This window comes from Meleagris gallopavo, chromosome 2 (genome assembly GCF_905368555.1).
Source record: "Meleagris gallopavo chromosome 2, MGAL_WU_HG_1.1, whole genome shotgun sequence".
Lineage (NCBI taxonomy): Eukaryota > Metazoa > Chordata > Aves > Galliformes > Phasianidae > Meleagris > Meleagris gallopavo.
Window position 1 is genome coordinate 42,457,690 of NC_139405.1, and position 18,481 is coordinate 42,476,170.

The 18,481-nt window shown below is 46.2% G+C and overlaps 1 protein-coding gene across 2 annotated transcripts in view; it reads left to right on the top strand.

Annotated features, from left to right (window-relative positions):
• The first annotated feature begins 5,549 nt into the window (after positions 1 to 5,549).
• The window catches only part of PDE10A (phosphodiesterase 10A), a 161,500-nt gene continuing 148,568 nt past the window's right edge, over positions 5,550 to 18,481 (top strand). The window contains exon 1 of one of the 2 annotated variants that reach the window (XM_085219878.1): positions 5,550 to 6,804. In XM_085219878.1, coding sequence (XP_085076004.1) covers positions 5,997 to 6,804 — 808 coding nt within the window. In that variant the 5' untranslated portion in view covers positions 5,550 to 5,996. The remainder of the gene's footprint in view (positions 6,805 to 18,481) is intronic. The other variant, XM_085219877.1, reaches the window with a different exon arrangement.

The window sequence follows — 18,481 nt, forward strand, 5'->3', positions numbered from 1 at the left end:
GCATTTCACTGTTGACAGACACAGTTTCAGGACTGACCTTTTTAAAAGATGGGAAAGAGTATAAGTCCTGTTCTTCCCAGAGGGGAACATAGTAGTTACTGCAAGAGATTTCTCTCAGATTTGTCAGAAATCAGACAACGAAGGAGGAAATACAGTGAAAAGGAGGAACTATTGTTCAAAAAAGAGAAACTTGTTTTCCTCTGATCCATGCTCAGAAGTCACAACAGGATGCTTGAATTCAACAGAAATTTTATTTCCCTGTAGGTAATTCTAAAGGCTGGGCTCAGCCTCCATTTTTTTTTTTTTTCACCTGCTCTTGATATCAAAAAGGAATCAGCTGTAGGTTTAGGTTAAGCCTAATGCTGCACGTTCTGTCAAAGAGTTTGCCTGCAAATTGTGTCAGAGAAAAAAGTATGGAAAGTTTTGAGAAAGTGAGTTGCAAGACATGGCTGGCATCTGTACTGTAACAATAGCAGCATACAATCTGTGTTCTGTGCTAGCTAATCTTAAGATGGAGGAATAAAAGGTAGATTGACAGTAACATTTTTTCCCCCTTAAGTCTGTTCATTTAAAGCAACTTTAATTCATGTAAAGGTTAGAAATTTTATTTACTGATTAAACACAGGACTGGAATTACTTATTATTTCTCTAGCAGATAGCAAATTGTAACTACATTCTTCAGTCAGACATTAACTCTAGGAGATTTCTATATAGAAATAAGCGCAATTACAGAAATCCTGATAACCTTATTTATTCTAGTTGCAATAAAAATGGCTATTCTAATATTATTAGGTAACAACAGTGCTGTTGTCTACCATGCCAACTGTTACATCCTTTGCTGCTTGTGTTTCATTACTACCTAAGAGGCCCTGGTCCCAAGCCAGGACCCTGTTGTGCTAGGCGTGGCTCAAATGATCATCTTTAGAGCAAAGAGCTTACAGTGTTTATGGTGCTTTTGGTTTATAATGTATCATTTGTAACAACAGCTACTGTTAAAGCTTTAATTTATTTAGATAGTAATTTTGTTGGTTGTTTCTTTTATGCTTTAACAAAGTAGCTTGAACCCAAACAGCTGTTTGCTGTACTGAACAGCCTGTAATAAAACCAATAAATATCTGATCTTTGTACTGCGTTGAACAGCACAAAACGGTTGATAGCATCATTAGGTTCTCTTTAGCTACTCACTTAGCCTTTCATAGGAATCAAATCCACGTACGTTGGTAAGAAAGTAAAGCATAAATAGCTCCCTCTGTGCATTAACACAAGCTTTTCTTCTTTTAAAATTAAAATGTATTCTGCATTTTCTTACAATTAAATATATCACATTATGTCTACCTGAAAGTTTCCAAATTAAAAAGTCATGCATTTTTTTCCCTGAAAAACAAAACAAACTCTGAAAATTTTGCATGGTTTTGTGCCTTCCTAAAAAAAAATAAATAAATTAAAAAAAAAAAAAAAGCCAGGAAAAAGACATGATCTTCCCAGCTTTATTAACTGAGATGAGGTGCTAACCCCTCATCCATCACATATCATATCGCTTGCAGAGAAACTTTCTGCATGTCAGTTATCTCTGAACAGACCTGGACTCCTTAGGAACTTCATAGTTCTGATTTGCTGAATTAATTAATTGCAGTTCATGTTGGATCTCACAGTATTTCTTCTGCTCCTGAGCTACTTAAAGCCCAGTGCCACAGGGCGCTTCCAAGATGGCTGCTGGCACTCCCAGCATTGCAGCCCCATTCTCAGTTAATAGGGAACTGTTGGCTTGTAGGAGTGCCTGCAGGAATCATAGAAAACAGTTAGCACATACTCTTTAAGCATGCTTACTCCTTGCATATGATATTCAAGAATAATTATTTGCACAAACAGTCTCCTTTGAAATAAGGTTTTGTAGAAATTACTCTAAAGTCTTATAGAATAAGACTAGGGAACAATGTCTTTTCTGCAGGCTTCCTAGTTGTGATAGCAGTTCAGTAGCTGGGTAGTAATTGCTGTATTCTATGAGATCATTTAGCTGAAAATGCTTAAGAAAAAATGCAGTTATTTTTATCAACTTGCACAAGACTTTTCAGTTAGGAACTTAATCTGGGTCTTTACTCAGTTCTGGAGCCTGTGTTTTAGCTTCCTCTCCAGTTTTCAGCCTCCCCCCTTTTCCAAAAGGTTCCTCTTTGTGTATTTCATTGCAGCTGCTTCTGTCTTTCCCATGTTCAGGTGGTTGGTTCTGTCATCTGCAGTGCTGTCATCCCAGATTTTTCTGAACTCCTCTTCCCCATAATGTCCCTTCCTCCTTGTTCCCCCCCCCTTCCCCCCCTCCCCCAAGGAATTGATCGTGCATCATAGAGGGAACTCTCAGGATGTAAGGATGAAGAGTGAGATAAGAGGATTTCCCAGGCAAAAGAGTGGGACCGGATAAAAGACGAGTCACTGCCATTCTTGAAATGTAACAGAACTGGAAGGGATAGGTGTTTGTTTTTAAGCTGCATTTAATACCAAACAGCTACTGTTATAATTCGACTTTTTAATAATGTTTTCCTGAGAGTATTTTCATCAATATTGCCAAATTATTGCCAAACGGGCTTATTTGCTGCTTTTGGGACAGGCCTTTTCTTGTATGTACAATGTACAACTCCTGATGGCTTCAGTGGGAGTTCCGACTTCTGAACCCCCGTGATGTTTCCTTGAAGAACTCAAATATAAAGACTTCTTCCCACTCTCTCCCTCACATGACTCACTGATAACAGAGCCTTCGCATCTAACGCAAGCGGACGCATAAAAGTGCACTAATTTGCATTTATTTGTGTTTCAGAGTTAAAAAAATCCATTTATGGGATGATGTAGCAAACCAGAGCAAACCTTCCTGTTGGAGTCGCTGCGACTCTCCCGGTCCGTGACCCGCCCTCACGGTCAGCACCGCAGCTGCTCCGGGGACGGCGGCGCTCCGCGGGGCTGCGCGCTGTTACGCCCGGAGCGACGGAGCTCCAACTTACAGACACGCTGGGGAACGGGCACACGTGGTTCGCTGCTACTTTGGTCCCAAACAGTTGGCTGTCTGAAAATCGACATATTTTACAAAGGTATACACATATATCCCCCCAGAAAAAGTTTTCATTGTCGTCTGATGTTTCTTCCGTAACTGCTTTCCCTTGCCTTGCCGAGAAGCAGGTAAACGATCAGGTGCGATTGGCAGTGGCTGATGAATGGCAGTGGAACGAGCAGGTAGCAAATGAGCCCTTAGCCTGAAAGCTGTTTGTCTGGGAGATTGGATTCCTTACAAACCACCGCGTGTTTGTTGAATATACGCATACGTATTTATACATGAAAAATCCACGTTATCTATATAAATACGTAGCTATCCCGTGTTAGGCAGTGGTATTTGAAGAACTGCAGTTTGGGTGACCAGCAATAGGGGAGGTTAGCATAAATTAGCATAGCCAAACACGATTCCTACAATTGTAAACTGACAATGCAAAGTTTCAGCAATTTGATGTTGACGGTAAAACAATTTGGGACTAATCTGTGTGAAGGAGCAGCTTTCTCTCCTTCAGGTGAATAGTTCTCGCTTTTTTTTTTTTTTTTCTTTTTTTTTTCTTCAGTCTATCTCTTTCAGTTCTAACACTGGAAGTTTTTCTAGTAATAACAAAGCAGGAGCTGTTAATTGCTCCGCGGACAGGCGGATCCGACCGGGTACAGCTCGTTGAAGTTCTGTTCCCATCAGTTGCGCTTCTTCTTGGAGAACTCCCGTATTTGTTGGGTCTCCAGCCGTCCCGCGACAGTCAGGGAAGTTGGCTGTTCCAGCAGGTGAATACTGGCTGGATTTAAAGAAATAAAAGCATCTCCCATAAGCAGATCGCTGAAACTGAGGCTATTGAACTGTCTGGATAAAGTTACGTGAACTGAAACAAAACGCACCGCAGAGGCAGATGCGACTCTTGCGTTTCAGGTCGGGATTTGTAGGCAACAGGCGGTTGTAAGAACCGTATTGAAGAGAGCAGTTCGGCCAAACCTGCCCTCTCTAAGCTTTTCTGTTTGGTCTTTTCGGGTTTGTAATGAGTTTATAACCAGTTCTGGCGTTTTGAACCCTTTTCGCACTGCGCGGAATGTTTCCCGCGGATAGGTAACGCGCAACGAGCTGAAAACGCGTTTTAATTCTTAGGCGCTACTACTTTTAGAGCGGCATCTTCTTTTGCAGCCTTCCCCATTAACAGCGCTGCGTGCTCCAAACTTTGATATCTGTGCGCGTGCCGCCGCCAGCAGAGCTCCCGAAACGGTAACGTGCCCGAACCGATGCCCAAGCGCAGGTCCGCGGTGCTCCTGAGGTGGGAGCGTCCGCGATCGCCGCGTGTCACCGTGCCGGGCAGCAGCGGGACGGCGGAGCGGGACGGGGCGCCGCTGAGCGCAGACACCAGCGCCGGAGCGCCGCGGATCTCCCGCCTTCCGCCAGACAGAACAGCGCGAAAAGAAACTTGTCCCGGCTGGGGCGGGTGCCGTGCTGACAACTGCACAACCAACATCCCCACCGCTGGCATTTGCAACGGCGTTAGCGGTTCGCGCCCCCCCCGCTCGCGGAGTTGCCAGCCCGTTTCCCTTCGCTGGCACTCGCTGGCCGGGACGCCCCGCGCGGGCACCGCCGCTTCTCCGGGTCGGTTCCCCCGTTTCGAACTGAGCCGCGCTGCGCTGCGCGCACGCCGCGTGGCCGGAGAGTCCCGGCACGGCGCACAGGTGAGCGGTGGGGCGCTGCCTCGGGACGGCCGTTGGCCGCTCGCTGCTCTTCGCCCCGTCAGCGGGCGGCCGGCGCGGGACAACGGCTTCTAACGACCCGCAGGTACGGCAGGAAACGGGGCTGAGCGGGGAGAGGCCGAGCACCTGCCCAGGTAACTCGCTCTTCGGGCTCCCGCCTCTCTCCCGGCCGCGGCCGGCGCGCAGTGCACGGCGGCTTTGGGGCGACAACGAAATCCGGGCGACGGAAGCTCCAGGAGCGGCCCCCGACCCCTCGCCGTTTCAGGCCACCCCTCGGCTTCCCCTCGAGCCGGCTGTCCCCCGGCGGCCGTCCCCTCTGAACGCTGCGGGGCGAGACCCACTGAGGCGCCGTGCCGCCGGCCAGAGGGCCGCGCCCGGCGGCGTGAGGCGGGGCGGTCGGCACCTCCCGTGCACGGATCCCCCCGCCGGCACGGCGAGTTGGCTCGCCAGCGGAGTGCGAAGTCGGCGGCGGGGCCGAGGGTTGGAGTAGTGCCTCCGCCCTGGGGCAGGGCAGGGTGAGGGGTGGCGGCGGGCAGTGCCCGACGAGTGCTCCGGAGGGTGACAGGAGCGTGCAGTGCGCGACGTCGGGGGCGGCCGTGCCGCTCTGCGTAGGATGGGGGCTGCGGCCCCACAGAAAATGGGGTCCGCTCCCCGCCGCGGGGCGTCTGCCTCTAGCCTGTGAGAAGCTATTTGAAATAGCGAGGCCGCATAGGGAGGGTCTCTGCTCGGCGTCCCTCCCGCGCTGCCTGTAGGTAAGCGCTGGAGCTTGGAGCTGAGGGGCGGCCCGGGAGCGCTCGCTCCGCCAGTGGGCGTTCTCCGGCGGCCGGGGCTGGCGGCGGCACTGCGGCGCTTCTCGCTGCCGCCCGCAGCCGCGCACGCACGTACGGGGCAGCGGTGGCACCGCTGGAAGGAAATACGGATCGCTTCCTTTCTTTCTTTTTTTTTTTTTTGGCTCTGCATGTGAGGTGGGAGCATGAGGACCGGAGGACTTTAAAAAAAGGGATCGGAACCGCTTCGCGCTCGGCGGCGCCGCGTCCCCCTCGGCCTAAAGGGGGACCGGGATGTGAGCACTCGGGGGCGGGAGCCGCGCTGCGGAGGTGACCGTGCTTCGGGGCCGCTGCGAGGGAGCCGAGGGCCGAGAGGCGGCGGCCGCCTCTCGCCGCGTTCTGTCCTCTCTCGGCTTCTCCCGTTCCCGGCGCTGCGCCGCCTCCCCGGCGTCCTGCCTTAAACTGCCGCGCAAGAGAGGGCCGGGCGGAAGCATGTCCAACCCCGAGGAGCGGCTCTCATCCCGCCCCCCGGCCCCCCTGGCTGCGGCGCCCGGGGAAAAGCCCGGCTCCGGCCGCCGCCCGCCCCACTCTCATGGCCGGGGTGGCGGAGGTGGAGGCAGCGGCGGGTCTCCTCCCCCCCCCGCGCCCGGAGGCAGCTCGGTTGCCCGCAGCTCCCTCGCTCTGCTCCTGACAGCCGCCGCCGGCAGCAGCAGCGGGAGCCGCGCTGCAGGGACTGCCCCCGCCGCCTCCGCCCGCATCGGCCCCGCAGCGGCGGCGGCTCCTCTCCTCGCTCCAATCCCCTCCTTCTCCTCCGCTTCTCCATCTTCGTTTTACTTCTTGCCGCCGCCTCCTCGTTTCCCCTCCTCGTTTTCCTTTAACCTCACGAGTCTCCAAGGGAGGGAAGGAGGAGGAGGAAGAGATGCTGGCGGAGCGGCGGCGGCTCACTTGATCGCCCATCCAGGCGGCGGCGGCGGCAGGAGGAGACTCTTCTCTTCTCCCTCCATCCAGGGCTCGCTGTTCCGCTCCGCGGCCGCCGGCCCCCGGCAGCACCATCCGCGGCTCCTCCTCCCCGCGGCCGCCTCTAGCCCGTGGTCCTGCGCTTTCCTCGGCGCTGCAGCGGCGGCCGCCCGCGGCGACGGGATCCGAGGAAGCGACGGCCCCGGCGGGAGCGGGACTGCTCGGCGGCTGCGAGGCGCCTTCTTCTCCTTCTCGTCTCCCCTGCTCCCGGGGCCAGACATGGAAGATGGATCTAATTCTGCCAGCTGCTTCAGGAGGTTTACGGACTGTTTCCTGAACACAAGTAGGTACCGGGGCGGGGAGGCGGCTGGGGTTGGGGGGGCTCGGGACAGCGCTTTCCTTTGTGAGCGGGGACACAAAGGGCCGGGCGCGAGGAGGATGCGCGGACAAAGGGATGCGCCGTGCGGCAGCCGCCTGCTGGCGCCGCCTCGGCCTCGGCCGGAGCTCCGCGGGCGCGTGGCAGCCCCGCACCTGGCGCGCGTCTCATCCGCTGCGGAGCGGGACGCGGGGACCCGCCCCGACCGCCGGAGGTGGACGTAGAGAAGCGTTAGGCTAAAGGCACCTGGCTGAAGAACGGCGGCGGAGGACCGGGAGGGGCGAAACGTGCGGCACCGCACCGTCCTCTGTCAGCCCGCTGCCACGCGCGAGCTGCTCCGCGTTCCCGAACCGGCCGCGATGCCGAGCGCGGCGAGCGTGGAGGAACCGTGCGGGGCTCCGCGCTGCTCGGGCCGCGACGGGCGGGGAAGGAGCGGTGAGCGCGGCGCTGCCGCCTTCTCTAAGGCGCGTGGCAGAGAGCCGCGCGGAGCGCCCCGGGCCGTAAGGGCGGCTCGGCCTCGGGGAACGCCTCGGAAAGTGCCGGCCCGGGCCGCCGCCGCCCGCCCCTAGGCTGTCCCGGAGGGCTCGACCCGAGTCGAGCTGGAGCTGGGGCTCGCGCAGGGCGAGCACCCGGCTGTTCGCTGTGGACGGGCAGCTCCGGGGGCTGCTACGACTGCGGCGTTTGGTGCGGGCTCGGGGCCGAAATAAACGTGCTAGTGAACCGTTGGTCTCCCCGTGTCTGTGTGCTTGGGATGACCACGATCAGCTGTTTCTTTCTTTCTTTTTTTTTAAACTGACTATTTCCTAAATTATAGTGTCCCTAAACTTGCATCTTAATACACTGGCACATTGTCACTTTTATTAGATGGCTTTTTTGCTACAGGTGAAAACACATTTAGTTCCCATTGTATGTGGGTCTGGTGGATGTGATGAAAAATACTGATGTGTCAGCTGGACCTCACTATTTGCCTTATTGCTTAACAGCTTCCTTAAAGAAGCACAGTAGTACTTGTTCTGTTATCTGGTGGAGGCGTGTAAAGATAGACACATACATGCTGCTTTGTCTCATTGAAACTGTCTGCAATAGCTGATTGCAGCTGACCTCATTATGGCCTTCCAATATTTAAAGGGATTTTATAAACAGGATGGTAATCGACGTTTTATGTGGGCAGAGGGAGATAGGATAAGGGGAAATGGTTTTAAACTAGAGGAGGGGAGATTTAGATTAGATGTCAGAGGGAAGTTTTTCACTGAGAGAGTGGTGAGGTGCTGGAACAGGTTGTCCAGAGAGGCTGTGGATGCTCCGTCCCTGGAGGTGTTTAAGGCCAGGTTGCATGGGGCCCTGGGCAATCTGATCTAGTACTTGATCTGGCGGCTGGCAACCCTGCCCACAGCAGAGGGGCTGGAGTTTGATCTTTGAAGTCCCTTCCAACCCAAGCTATGATATTTGTTCTATGGTATTTGTTAGTTTCAAAGCCTAAAGTGATCCTTAAGCGCCCCCAGTTTTTGTACTCCATTTCTGAAAGGAGTGGAGTGCCAGTCCCATCTGCATCACAGCTCTAGTGATGTAAAATATGCAGTCCTGGGGAGCATGCTGGGGAGTGTGTATTGTGTGGAACAGTTCTCTCTTACACTAGATCAAGACAAAGAAGGCAGGGAAAGCATCAGCTCTATTCAGAGCACCATTTAAAAAGTAGTGATGAATTCAGTGTAAGCTTTTCTGTGAACGCTTGAGTGGAAGAAACCTGGTCATCTTTGGCTGGTTGTGACCTCTGGCTGGAGTTTTTCCTGTGGGCAGGAGAGCAGCAGCACGATTCTTTCACTGGGATTTCACTGGCATCCAATAGGATAAGCAGCCCGTCCCTCTGGGGAGGCACTGCTCTGTGTGCTGCAGCCTGTTCTCATGAAACTTTCAACGACCCAAGTGCCTGCTATCTCTGCTCTTCTCTCAGACGTGATTGAAACTGGCTGATGGGCTGAGAAGGTGTCAGTGTGGTCAGACAGGCAGACGTCCACGTGTGCATATACATATCTGTCAGGCTCCTGCCCTCACCAAGTGATTGCATAAATTTGATTTCCTCTAGGAAACTAGGCTGTCAAAAGGGGAGTGGAGGAAAATCAGACAAGATAGCCTCCCGTTCAGTTACAGTAAGCATTCGTCCAGCTGCTTGTAGTGCCGTGCCCAGTCCTGCTACAGGGCAGCTGGGAGACCACTGTTGTTTGCAAGGTGAGATCACAGGGAGTAATGAAGGTACTGTGCTGCATCTCATCACTTCTGTTTCTTGAACTGTTTTAGAATCCAGATCATACACATATACATACACTCCAAAGAATAATAATAAAAAAAAGTAAAAATATTTTTTACAGAGGAAAACTGAAGAGTTCTGTAGGGAACTGAGATGAGCTCTTGGGGAGGGAAGACTTAAAAGGGACCTAGCAGGATCTTCAAGACGGAAAACAATGAAGTTGCTCAAGGTGTGTTCCTCTTGCCTGACCTCATTTGACTTGTGCACACTCAAATCAGGATTTCATCATCAGGTTACTAATTCTAGTAAAATTTTAAATTCTGCTCACCACGTGCCATGTGTGACTTTTTTTTCCCCTCAAGATTGACTAAAACATGGGGCTGCAGAGGCTTGTATGAACTGTGTGTGGTGTTCTTGATTTTATTCAGGTCTGTGACTTTGTACAAAACATGGTGTTCTGGGAAACACAGAAAATCTACCATCCTGGGCCAGTTGTTTAGTGATGTTCTGCCACACTTAGGGCACTGCAGGTTGTCACTAGGCACACCAGGGCTTTGTGACGTGTCTTGCTTCCAGGGCAATGTCCCACGTTTCTTCTACGCAGAAGATCTCACGAGCCACACATGTGTAGCACATTTCGTCCATTAACCCTGTGTGAGTATTTTACAATATGGGGGCTGCCTGTTTGCTGGGAGTATTATCAGTGTATTGATATTCTATATGGAGTTGTTCATTTGCTCTTTTAGCAATGCAGCGTTTCCTGCAGCTACCAGTAACAGGTGCCAAGGCTTTGAGCTGGAGTGAAACTAAGAGTAGAGGTAGCAATAGCTGTAATTGTGGGAGAAAATAGCAATGGAAGTTTGAATAAAGTTAAAAGTATTCTTGTTACCTTAGGTGGTGGGAAAGTAAATCTTGGCTTGACCCTTTCTTTTGATCTGTGTCTTTATTACTTGCAGTCAGGGTTGTCTCAGCCGACTGATGATCTCCAGCAATGAATCTCTTGTAGACAGAGTTTGGTTTTGCAATTAAGCCATCCTTAAAATTCAGATGCTGATGCAGAAAACAGAATGGCCCCTGGCTCTGTGGGTTAGAAAAGCATGGCTAAAGCTGAGTGTAGTTGCAGTGGTGAGGTTGGGATCACCACGTATCACCACGTCAGAGGCACTCTTGTTCCAGTTGAAGGGAGAATGGGCTCATGCATACAGCAGACCACGAGGAGTGGTGTGGAAGGTGAGTCCACCCTGTGAGAACGCATGCACTTCACAGCACAGGAGTGTTGGTGAGTTTGGTATTTATACAAATGGTTGTCCATGAAGTATGCAGTTTACTTATGAAATGACGAATCCTTTGTCCTGTAGTCTCCTCAGCTCTGCTGTCACTGTTTGCCTGACAGCCTGGGGGCATGTAGCGCTTGTAGCTTAGAAAGGAGGAAAGCCTGCCCGGTTAGTTCAGTAAACTTGCTCCTGGCTTCAGGTGCACCAGCGGGACACCCGTGCATGCATGTGCTTTAGGACATGGTCTCTGTCACTTTTGAGAGGGGTGTGACTGCTCATCTCAGCCTCCAACCACCTCGTTCATGTCCTCCCTCCTTTTATTGGTGTTTCAGCCATCAGCTGCACGTGGTGAGAACCTGAAAAGTGTAAACATGGATTTTGCATTATAACAGAAATACATTAGGTGTACTTGTCTCTCAGTTCTTGAAACACAACTTTCGTTTTAGATTTGTAAAATAAGAACTTGAGTTTCTCTGTCTGTGGGTTTACAACCTGGAAATGGTTTATGCAGCTTGTTGATTGATGTTTCATTTTGCTTGTGATAAAACTTGTCTTTCAGTTTGGCAGAGCTAATGCGAGCTAGATTTTTTTTTAGTGCTGCTTGGAAGCATATTGTACTTTCCAGTCATTATGTTTAATACTTGAACGTATTAAAAACACGTAAGTTGAGCTTTGCACTTCTTACGTTATTCCTTTGAAAGAAAGCAAAGATCGTTAGAAAAACAAAATATAAAAAGAACCATTTGTATTTTTTATTTCATTTTTTATTTCATTTTTATACTCCCTCTGCTGGCCGTTTCATTTACGAGTACCTGTACTCAAAGTCTGTTGCTACATCTGCTTTTCCTTTACTGCTTTACCAAATGAGCAGTACCACGTGTTGATTTGGATTGGTATTTAAAATACAAAACAACCTAGAATTGTTAAATGAAGACAGACTATTTGCAGGAATTAAGAATTTGACACTTGTTTTATTGTACAACATTTTCATTTTTGTCGAATCTTATATTGATTTGAACTCTAAAAACAACTGTGGTTTGTTTTTTTTTTTTGGATGCGTGGGTTGTATTTTCAGTAGTGTGTAGATCAGAGGAGTAGCAATTGATATATTATTCCAAAATATTTGGTTGTATATCCCATTTGTTATAACAGCTATAGTGAAATTTAAATAATTTTGCAGTGTTTTTATAATGCTGAGAAGTGCCTTTTTATCATTCACCCATTCGACTTCTATCTGCATAAGTAGCTATAAGGCTGCACCCCAGGCATTCTTAATGGATAATTTTGCGAGATGCTGGTTTTAGTACACTGGTGTTCAGCAATATCTATCGAGAATGTTTACTGCACTCAGAAACTGTAATTCCTGAGAACATAAGAGAGCAGGTACAAGGATTACTGTCTTACATTGAAATTAAGCCATTGCGTTTCCCGTGGGCGTCAGGTATGGTAACAGTCGTTCGTTGTTTCTTGTTAATACTTCTCCTGAAGATCCAGACATCACTGTGCAATGTCCTGACTTGTGCTGGTACCCGGTTCCGTGCTGGCAGAGCTCGGAGAGTGCCACCTACTGATTGACAGCTCCTTCCAGCGCTTTGTTCTCCGGTCTGCAGGCTGTTGCAGCTCAGCCTTACTTATCTTGTGGGATGTGGCAAGTTGATGTGGTTGGATGTGGCAGCTGAGTTAAATCAAGCCTCGGCTTTGACCTCTTCCTTTAAATGGCCATTTTTTTTTTTTTTTTTTCTTCAGCCCCCCCCCCCCCCCCTCCCCCCCCCCTTCCCCGTTCTTTTTTGACTCAAGCAGGATTTTTGTCCCCTTTGTTCTGGTCCCTTCTTTTTAAAAGCTTGTGAGAAAGTGACATGTTCCTGATTTTTCATCACCACTTCTTGTCAAGCTGTTATAATTGGTGTGGGAGGAACCAACTTGGCTGATTTTAATAGAAAACTATGGCTTCTGCAATGCCAGACAATGTCTTGATGTGTTGAACACATGAGGAAGTTCGAAAGGTAGGTATCAGAATCACAGCCGTGATTTTATTAACAAAGTAATGTTCCAAAATTCTCGTGGTGTTTATTTTTGCAAAAGGAACATCCTGAGTAATAAATTCTAAATTGTCATCATAAACTGATGAATTGATCATTACTGTTAGTACAGATTGAAAATGCTTTTTTCCAACCTAGAAGTGCCCTAATTATGTTCTTAGAGGAAAAAGCATCTTGGCAGAAGTATGAATTACTTTTGAAAAGTGTATCGTCTACATACTTACAAGGAACTCATTTTCTTGGAGTTACTTTTATATATAATTTTCCTAGTGTTTGTCACCTTTCAAAGCTTGCTGAAGTCCCAATCCTGAGCATCTTATAGCTGGCAGTAAGGAGAAAAATTTTTTTTTTTTCCTTTACTTTGCTTCTGAATATTATATTCTATTAGAAAACACATTGACAACAAGTTTTAATGTAGGTGAGTGAGACTTTTAACAATAAAATATTGGAGTCTTTTGTTTTGTCGCTTGTAGGACTTTATAAAGTAGTCCTGGCTCAAGAATAAGAAGATAGAAGGCTTCTGGGTATTACTTGCTGCCTTCAGAAGAACTTCTACTTGTTTTAGTGATTTCTAATTATAATAGTAATAAAAAATGTCAACATAGAGGCAGTGGTTTTAATCTCACCTTGAATGCTGGGACCTAAAGAAGAGACTATCAGGATCTATGAGACCAGTTAATCCACCCCCCATCTGGAAACCATGAAGATTTAATGCCTTCATTAGTACTTATTGATCTGATTTCTTGTTTCTGTATTATCAGCAAACTCCTGTGCAGTTGAGCTGTACTTCTCTTAACAAAGTTTATTCAGCTGTTAATAATTCCAGCATTCTTCCTTCCTCTTACCCTTCCACTTGCATTAAAAAAAAATAAAAAAAAATCCCCTGAAGTCATGCCAGAAATAGTTCCTAAAGGAAAGAAAAACTTTTTCATTCTAAGTTCTAATAACTTTGTACAGAAAGCTTGTGTCTCTCATTATTCTGATTCATCTTGAACTTACCTCCAATATAGCAGCCTTGTTTGGCTGCTGACAAGCATTGCTATGTCCACCTTAATGATAGTTTACTTTGTTTTACCCTGTGGGGAAATTTCATAATTGGTAGGAAAGATGCACCTTCCTTTGCCCTAGGTATCTTAGAACACTTTCTGCAACACTGGGGTGTTCAGCTGGTTCAGAGAATAGGATGCTTAGCTGGACTGTGGTGGCCAAGTGTGTATCCTGTTTGTTCTTTTGTACTTTGCTTCATGGCCTATTTTTTATTTCCCGATTGTATTTCTTTCATAATGCCTTATTTACTTAAGGCTGCTGAAGCTGTGACCCTCTGTTCTAATTGTCTTCAAATGTATTCCTGTGTGCCTCTGTATTCCAGCAGCAGTCTTTTTTCCTAACACATTGAAGATAAGTTTATGAGAAATCATTCTTACACTGTTCTTTGTATTTTTACTTTTGTGCATATATAGATAGTTTGGAAACTTCTCCAGAATGATTTCTTTTGGGGAGCACAGCTCTGTCATCTGTGCTTTCTTTGCATCATTTTCTTTTTCTTTCAGTTCTATCTGTATTTTCAGCTTCTTGTCCACCCATCAGCTTATTTTAGCCCGTATTTCCTTCTTGATTGCTGAATTGTGTCGCTCTTGTTCCTTCCTGCAGCCTGCCTGTGTCTTACCCTGTCATTTTTACAATGTTCTTGCTTTCAATGACTTCTTGTTTGTTTGAAAGCAGACCACCACCGTTACTCTAGTTCTGGTGTAGTTCACTTTGTATTACCTGTTATCCTTTTTTTTTTTTTTTTTTTTTTTCTTCCCCATAACACTAAATTTTACATAGCATTTCTAAAACTCTTCCTATGTCTTCTGTATTTGCAGTGACTCATAGTATTTCCTAATCTGCCACTTTCTGCCCAGCCCTAAGTGTGATGTCAGTAGGGTTTTTTCTATTTTTTCAATTTTTTTTTTTTAAGCGAACATAGGACTGATGAAAGTTGCTGTTTGATGTAACAGGAAGCTGAACTAATCTGTTCTCAAAACAGGCACTGCCTCAGCCAGTGCACTCAGGTTTCATCCTGCCAGGCTTCTATGTCTCACACTTGTGAGCAAATCGCTTTTCTCTGTAAGTGCCTGGCTGTTTTGTTCCTTCAGGCATCAGTTTTCATTGGTGAAGACTCCTGGGAGAGCTGTCTTTTCATGACTCTCACCTGAACCGTAGCTCTTTGGCCTTCAGTTCACGACTGTGAATGCAAGAGGGTCTTGGGACTAGAGGTGTCCTTTTAAGAAATGCTTTAAGGAGACTGGAGAGCATGGGTGACCTGCAGTCTCAGAGAGCAGCATGTTCCCTTTACAACTCCTGGCATAGCTCTTGTTGTGGTGAAGAATAGGATGATCTTGTGTGTTGTAGGGACATTCATTGGCTGCTTGGGAATAGGAATGTGCTTGCAGATTGCCTGTTTCTTTCAAACCTTTTTTGGACTTTTGTTGGCTCTGTATGCAGCACTTAAACTTTTAAGCAGAGAGAGACTGTGGGCTCCAGCTCTAGCCCTGTCCATTCTGCTTGATTTTCAGTGTGCTCTCTGGTTCAGCCTTGACCTGTGCTTGATGTCTGCTTGAGAGCTGGGAGGAATTAAAGGGTGACCGTTCCTAAAAGGCAGGGGGGACAGTGCTCTTCTCCCCTGGCCTCCTGCATGGAGAAGCATTGGCTGTCTGAACACAAGCTGCACTATACTCCTTTATTCTGTGGCTTGAGAACACCTCTAGCATGATTTATTTACGTGTACATGGACATTGCCATATGGACCAGCAGAGGAGTCTTTGTACCACTTGTGGCACTAGGGCAGATCTTGTTGCTATGGACCTTGTTCTTAGGACTCAGTGGCAGCATCTACATAGTCTTGAATGAAAGATGTACCCAGACCTCTTGGGAACCGTTGCTGGAGGATGTGGTTTGCTGCCTGACTGCAAGTATTTAGCTTGTCTGTGCTTTTTTTTTTTTTTTTTCAGCTTGTTGCTTTGGGGGACTTAGAAGTTGTGGAAGTTTGTAAATGAGTGCTTATAGGGTAAGGAGAAGATGAAGTTTGTCATTTACCAGGGATGACTGAAGAACGTGTGTTGATAGTGTCTGTCTTATACTGGAGAAAAATGATAGAGGCATATCCATCTATGGCACTAGCATCAAAGGGGTAGAAACAGAAAGAAGATTGGAATGGTAATAAAAAATTAAGATTTTTTATTGCTGAAAGGAATGTGATTACAACAGAAGAAAATGTTCATCTTTATAGGGAAAGCTACGAGAGGTTTCTTTTTGAGTAGATGAAAAACTAGCTCTGTAAATCTCTCTCAGCAAATTGTTGCATTTTGAAGAAGTATTTTCAAGGATGTTTAAGATTTCAGTGAAATGCAAGATTTAGGGCTTTTAAAGTATTTTTTTTTAATCTTTCCTTTTAAAGTCACAAATGTTTTCTTTCTGCTTAACTGTTTTTTCCCTTCTTTCCATTGGCAATATAAAGGGTGTCCGGTGAATCTTATGTATTTACTGAATGTACTTACAGATAACCTTTTAATTTGTTTCTTCACTTTCTGTGCCTTACTGTTACTTCACTGACTGGCTAAGTGCTGTTTGACAATCTCAAGACATGTCTTTTACCATTATTTTCTTAGGTCACTGAAAGTTTTACTGTTCTGTCTGGTATTTTACTGTAAGCTTGACTTGTAATTTAATAGCTTATCTACCTTGTTCCTGTGTGAGTTCCACCCCCACTCCCAAACAGTTTATTAAAGCATAAATCTGGCACAAGCAGGAGTGCCTGTCCTTTCTCTACATCTCTTAACGTGAATAGTCTCGGGTGGCTTTAGCCATGACTATGCTGTGAACATAGCTAGCATCACTGTGACTGGATAGTTTTTGCTGATGGTAACCTCGTCTGGGACAAACCTTGATTCTTGTTGACAAGATGATGTTGATGTTGTTACATTAATCTTGCATCCAAATCAAAGTTTTGTTTGTTTTCGTTCATTGAGCTATGTGTACTTTTTTTTTAATGTTGAACTACTCTTGTAGCACTTTGCAGATTCCTGTTTTAGCAACTTTGCATTCGAATCAAAGTTCCTAGCCATTCTGCAGTGCCAAGAGAATGCTTCTCCCCTAGCACATCTGAAATGGGGTTTTTGAATTTCTTGTTTGACAACCGTTCTTCTGGTGCTTATGGATCTGGAAGGAGGAATGGTAAGGAAGTTGAAGTCTGCTCTTTCTATATATAGCTTGTGCAGTAGGTTAAGAAGTGAAGTATTACGCTGTACTGAGGGAGAGCTTCTGTTCTGTAAAGGGATGTTTTTTAACTTAACTCAAACCTGCATCTTTGCTTCAGTTGAGAAATCTTTGTGAAGTTACTTCAGAGCTATTAAACTTCAAAGTGATTGTTATCTCTTTAGGAAGAGGGTCAATAAGGGGCAAAAATAAGAAGAAATAGATGAGCATGTTTAAAATCATACAGTAATAGTGAAGTAATGTAATCAGTCTATATGTTGGTTGCTGATCCCTTCCTGTGTTGCTATTCAGAATATGCACTGTCATTTGCATGTGAAAACGTGGGTAACAGCGACTTCCTGTCTTTTATTGCTAGACATTACACACGTTCCTTTATTAGTGTTTGTCTTTTGGCTGCGGAGCTCTGCATGAGAACTTTTAGTCCTTCAGTCTCATCACAGTAGTATCAGCTGATGCACAGCTCAGTGAGCTTTTTGAATTCAGTTTTGGGATTTTTTGAAATTTTTTAGCAGTTAATTTCTATTTGATACTTGCTTGGTAATAATGCTGGACTAAAAACAAAACAATTAGCTATGCAATTATGAGTTACTTTGGGAAAATAGTGTAATACAGATACTGTCATCTTAGTGCTGTAATGCTTTCTTTTTTTGGAGCAGTGCATAATTTGGGTACCACCCAATCAGTACTGCTCTCCTATTTTATGTCTTCAGGTTTTCAGTTACTTTGCATGGCTTATCTGTTGGAACTCTGGGAATCTGCTCATCTCTGCACCTGTGATGGAGCAACTGAAATGAAAGGAGTTGAAAGACAAGGGCCACTAACTTCTAAAAACCAAGCAGTTCAGGGATGCTAGTTATTCTGATGTCTGGATGTTCTTGGATCTTTTTCTTCTCTCTTAAATTTTTCCAGCCACTTCTTTCTACCTGGCCTTTTTACCTTAAAGGAACATCTGCTGCCTTATAAGGTGGGCAGAGCTGCTATTGTCTTTCAGCAGCCTTTCATTCATGTATCTCTCATCTTCATAGCTGCTAACTCATCGGCTATGTGTATAATTGAGTCAGATTTGATTGGAAGTGATCATGAGGTCAAAATATATTTGAAGGGCTGGATTTTGGATTTGAAAAGACATTAAGAGAATCGCGTGTTTTTTGCTTCTTTTGACCTTCTAAAAGGGGGTGTGTGTGTGTATTGCATGTTTATTAGTTCTCTCAGTAGTACTGAGGTTGCATTAATGATGGCTCTAATTTCTTTGCATTCCCAAAACTATGTTTTTTACACAAAGCATCATTTCATGGGGAGTGGTCAGTGCTGTTCTCAGTAGCTTCTTCCCTCTCCAGTGTAATTTACCAAGGGACTCTGCAATTGAGTCATCGTAATGGGAAGTGCATCTCAACTGATGTAATGCATTTGTGTTTCCTGGAAACAGAACAAAATTGCAGCTCCGCTTAGTTTAATGCAAGATTTGTCATTGATTTCAGTTGCTGTGGTATTTTCTTCTGTCATTTGATCTTTTTGTTGTACCTGATTGTCCATGCTTTGTATCTGATTTCCTGACATTGGTCCCTCAAAACGGTGTTGGAAGTTTTAATTCATGAGGACTATTTAACAAAACAAGATAATTTATTTTGAAATATTTCACAGACAAATCTGATTTCAATAAAACTTCTAATTTCTTCCTCTGTAGATTATGCTGAGACAGGGAGCTAACTAACTGATGTAGCAGGAGAGGCTAAATGTGTAACACTGCATGAATTTGATAGAAAAGTTCTTCAAATGGGTTAAATATCTGATATGTATTACTGCTGTTAGTAATATCTTTTATGATGGAA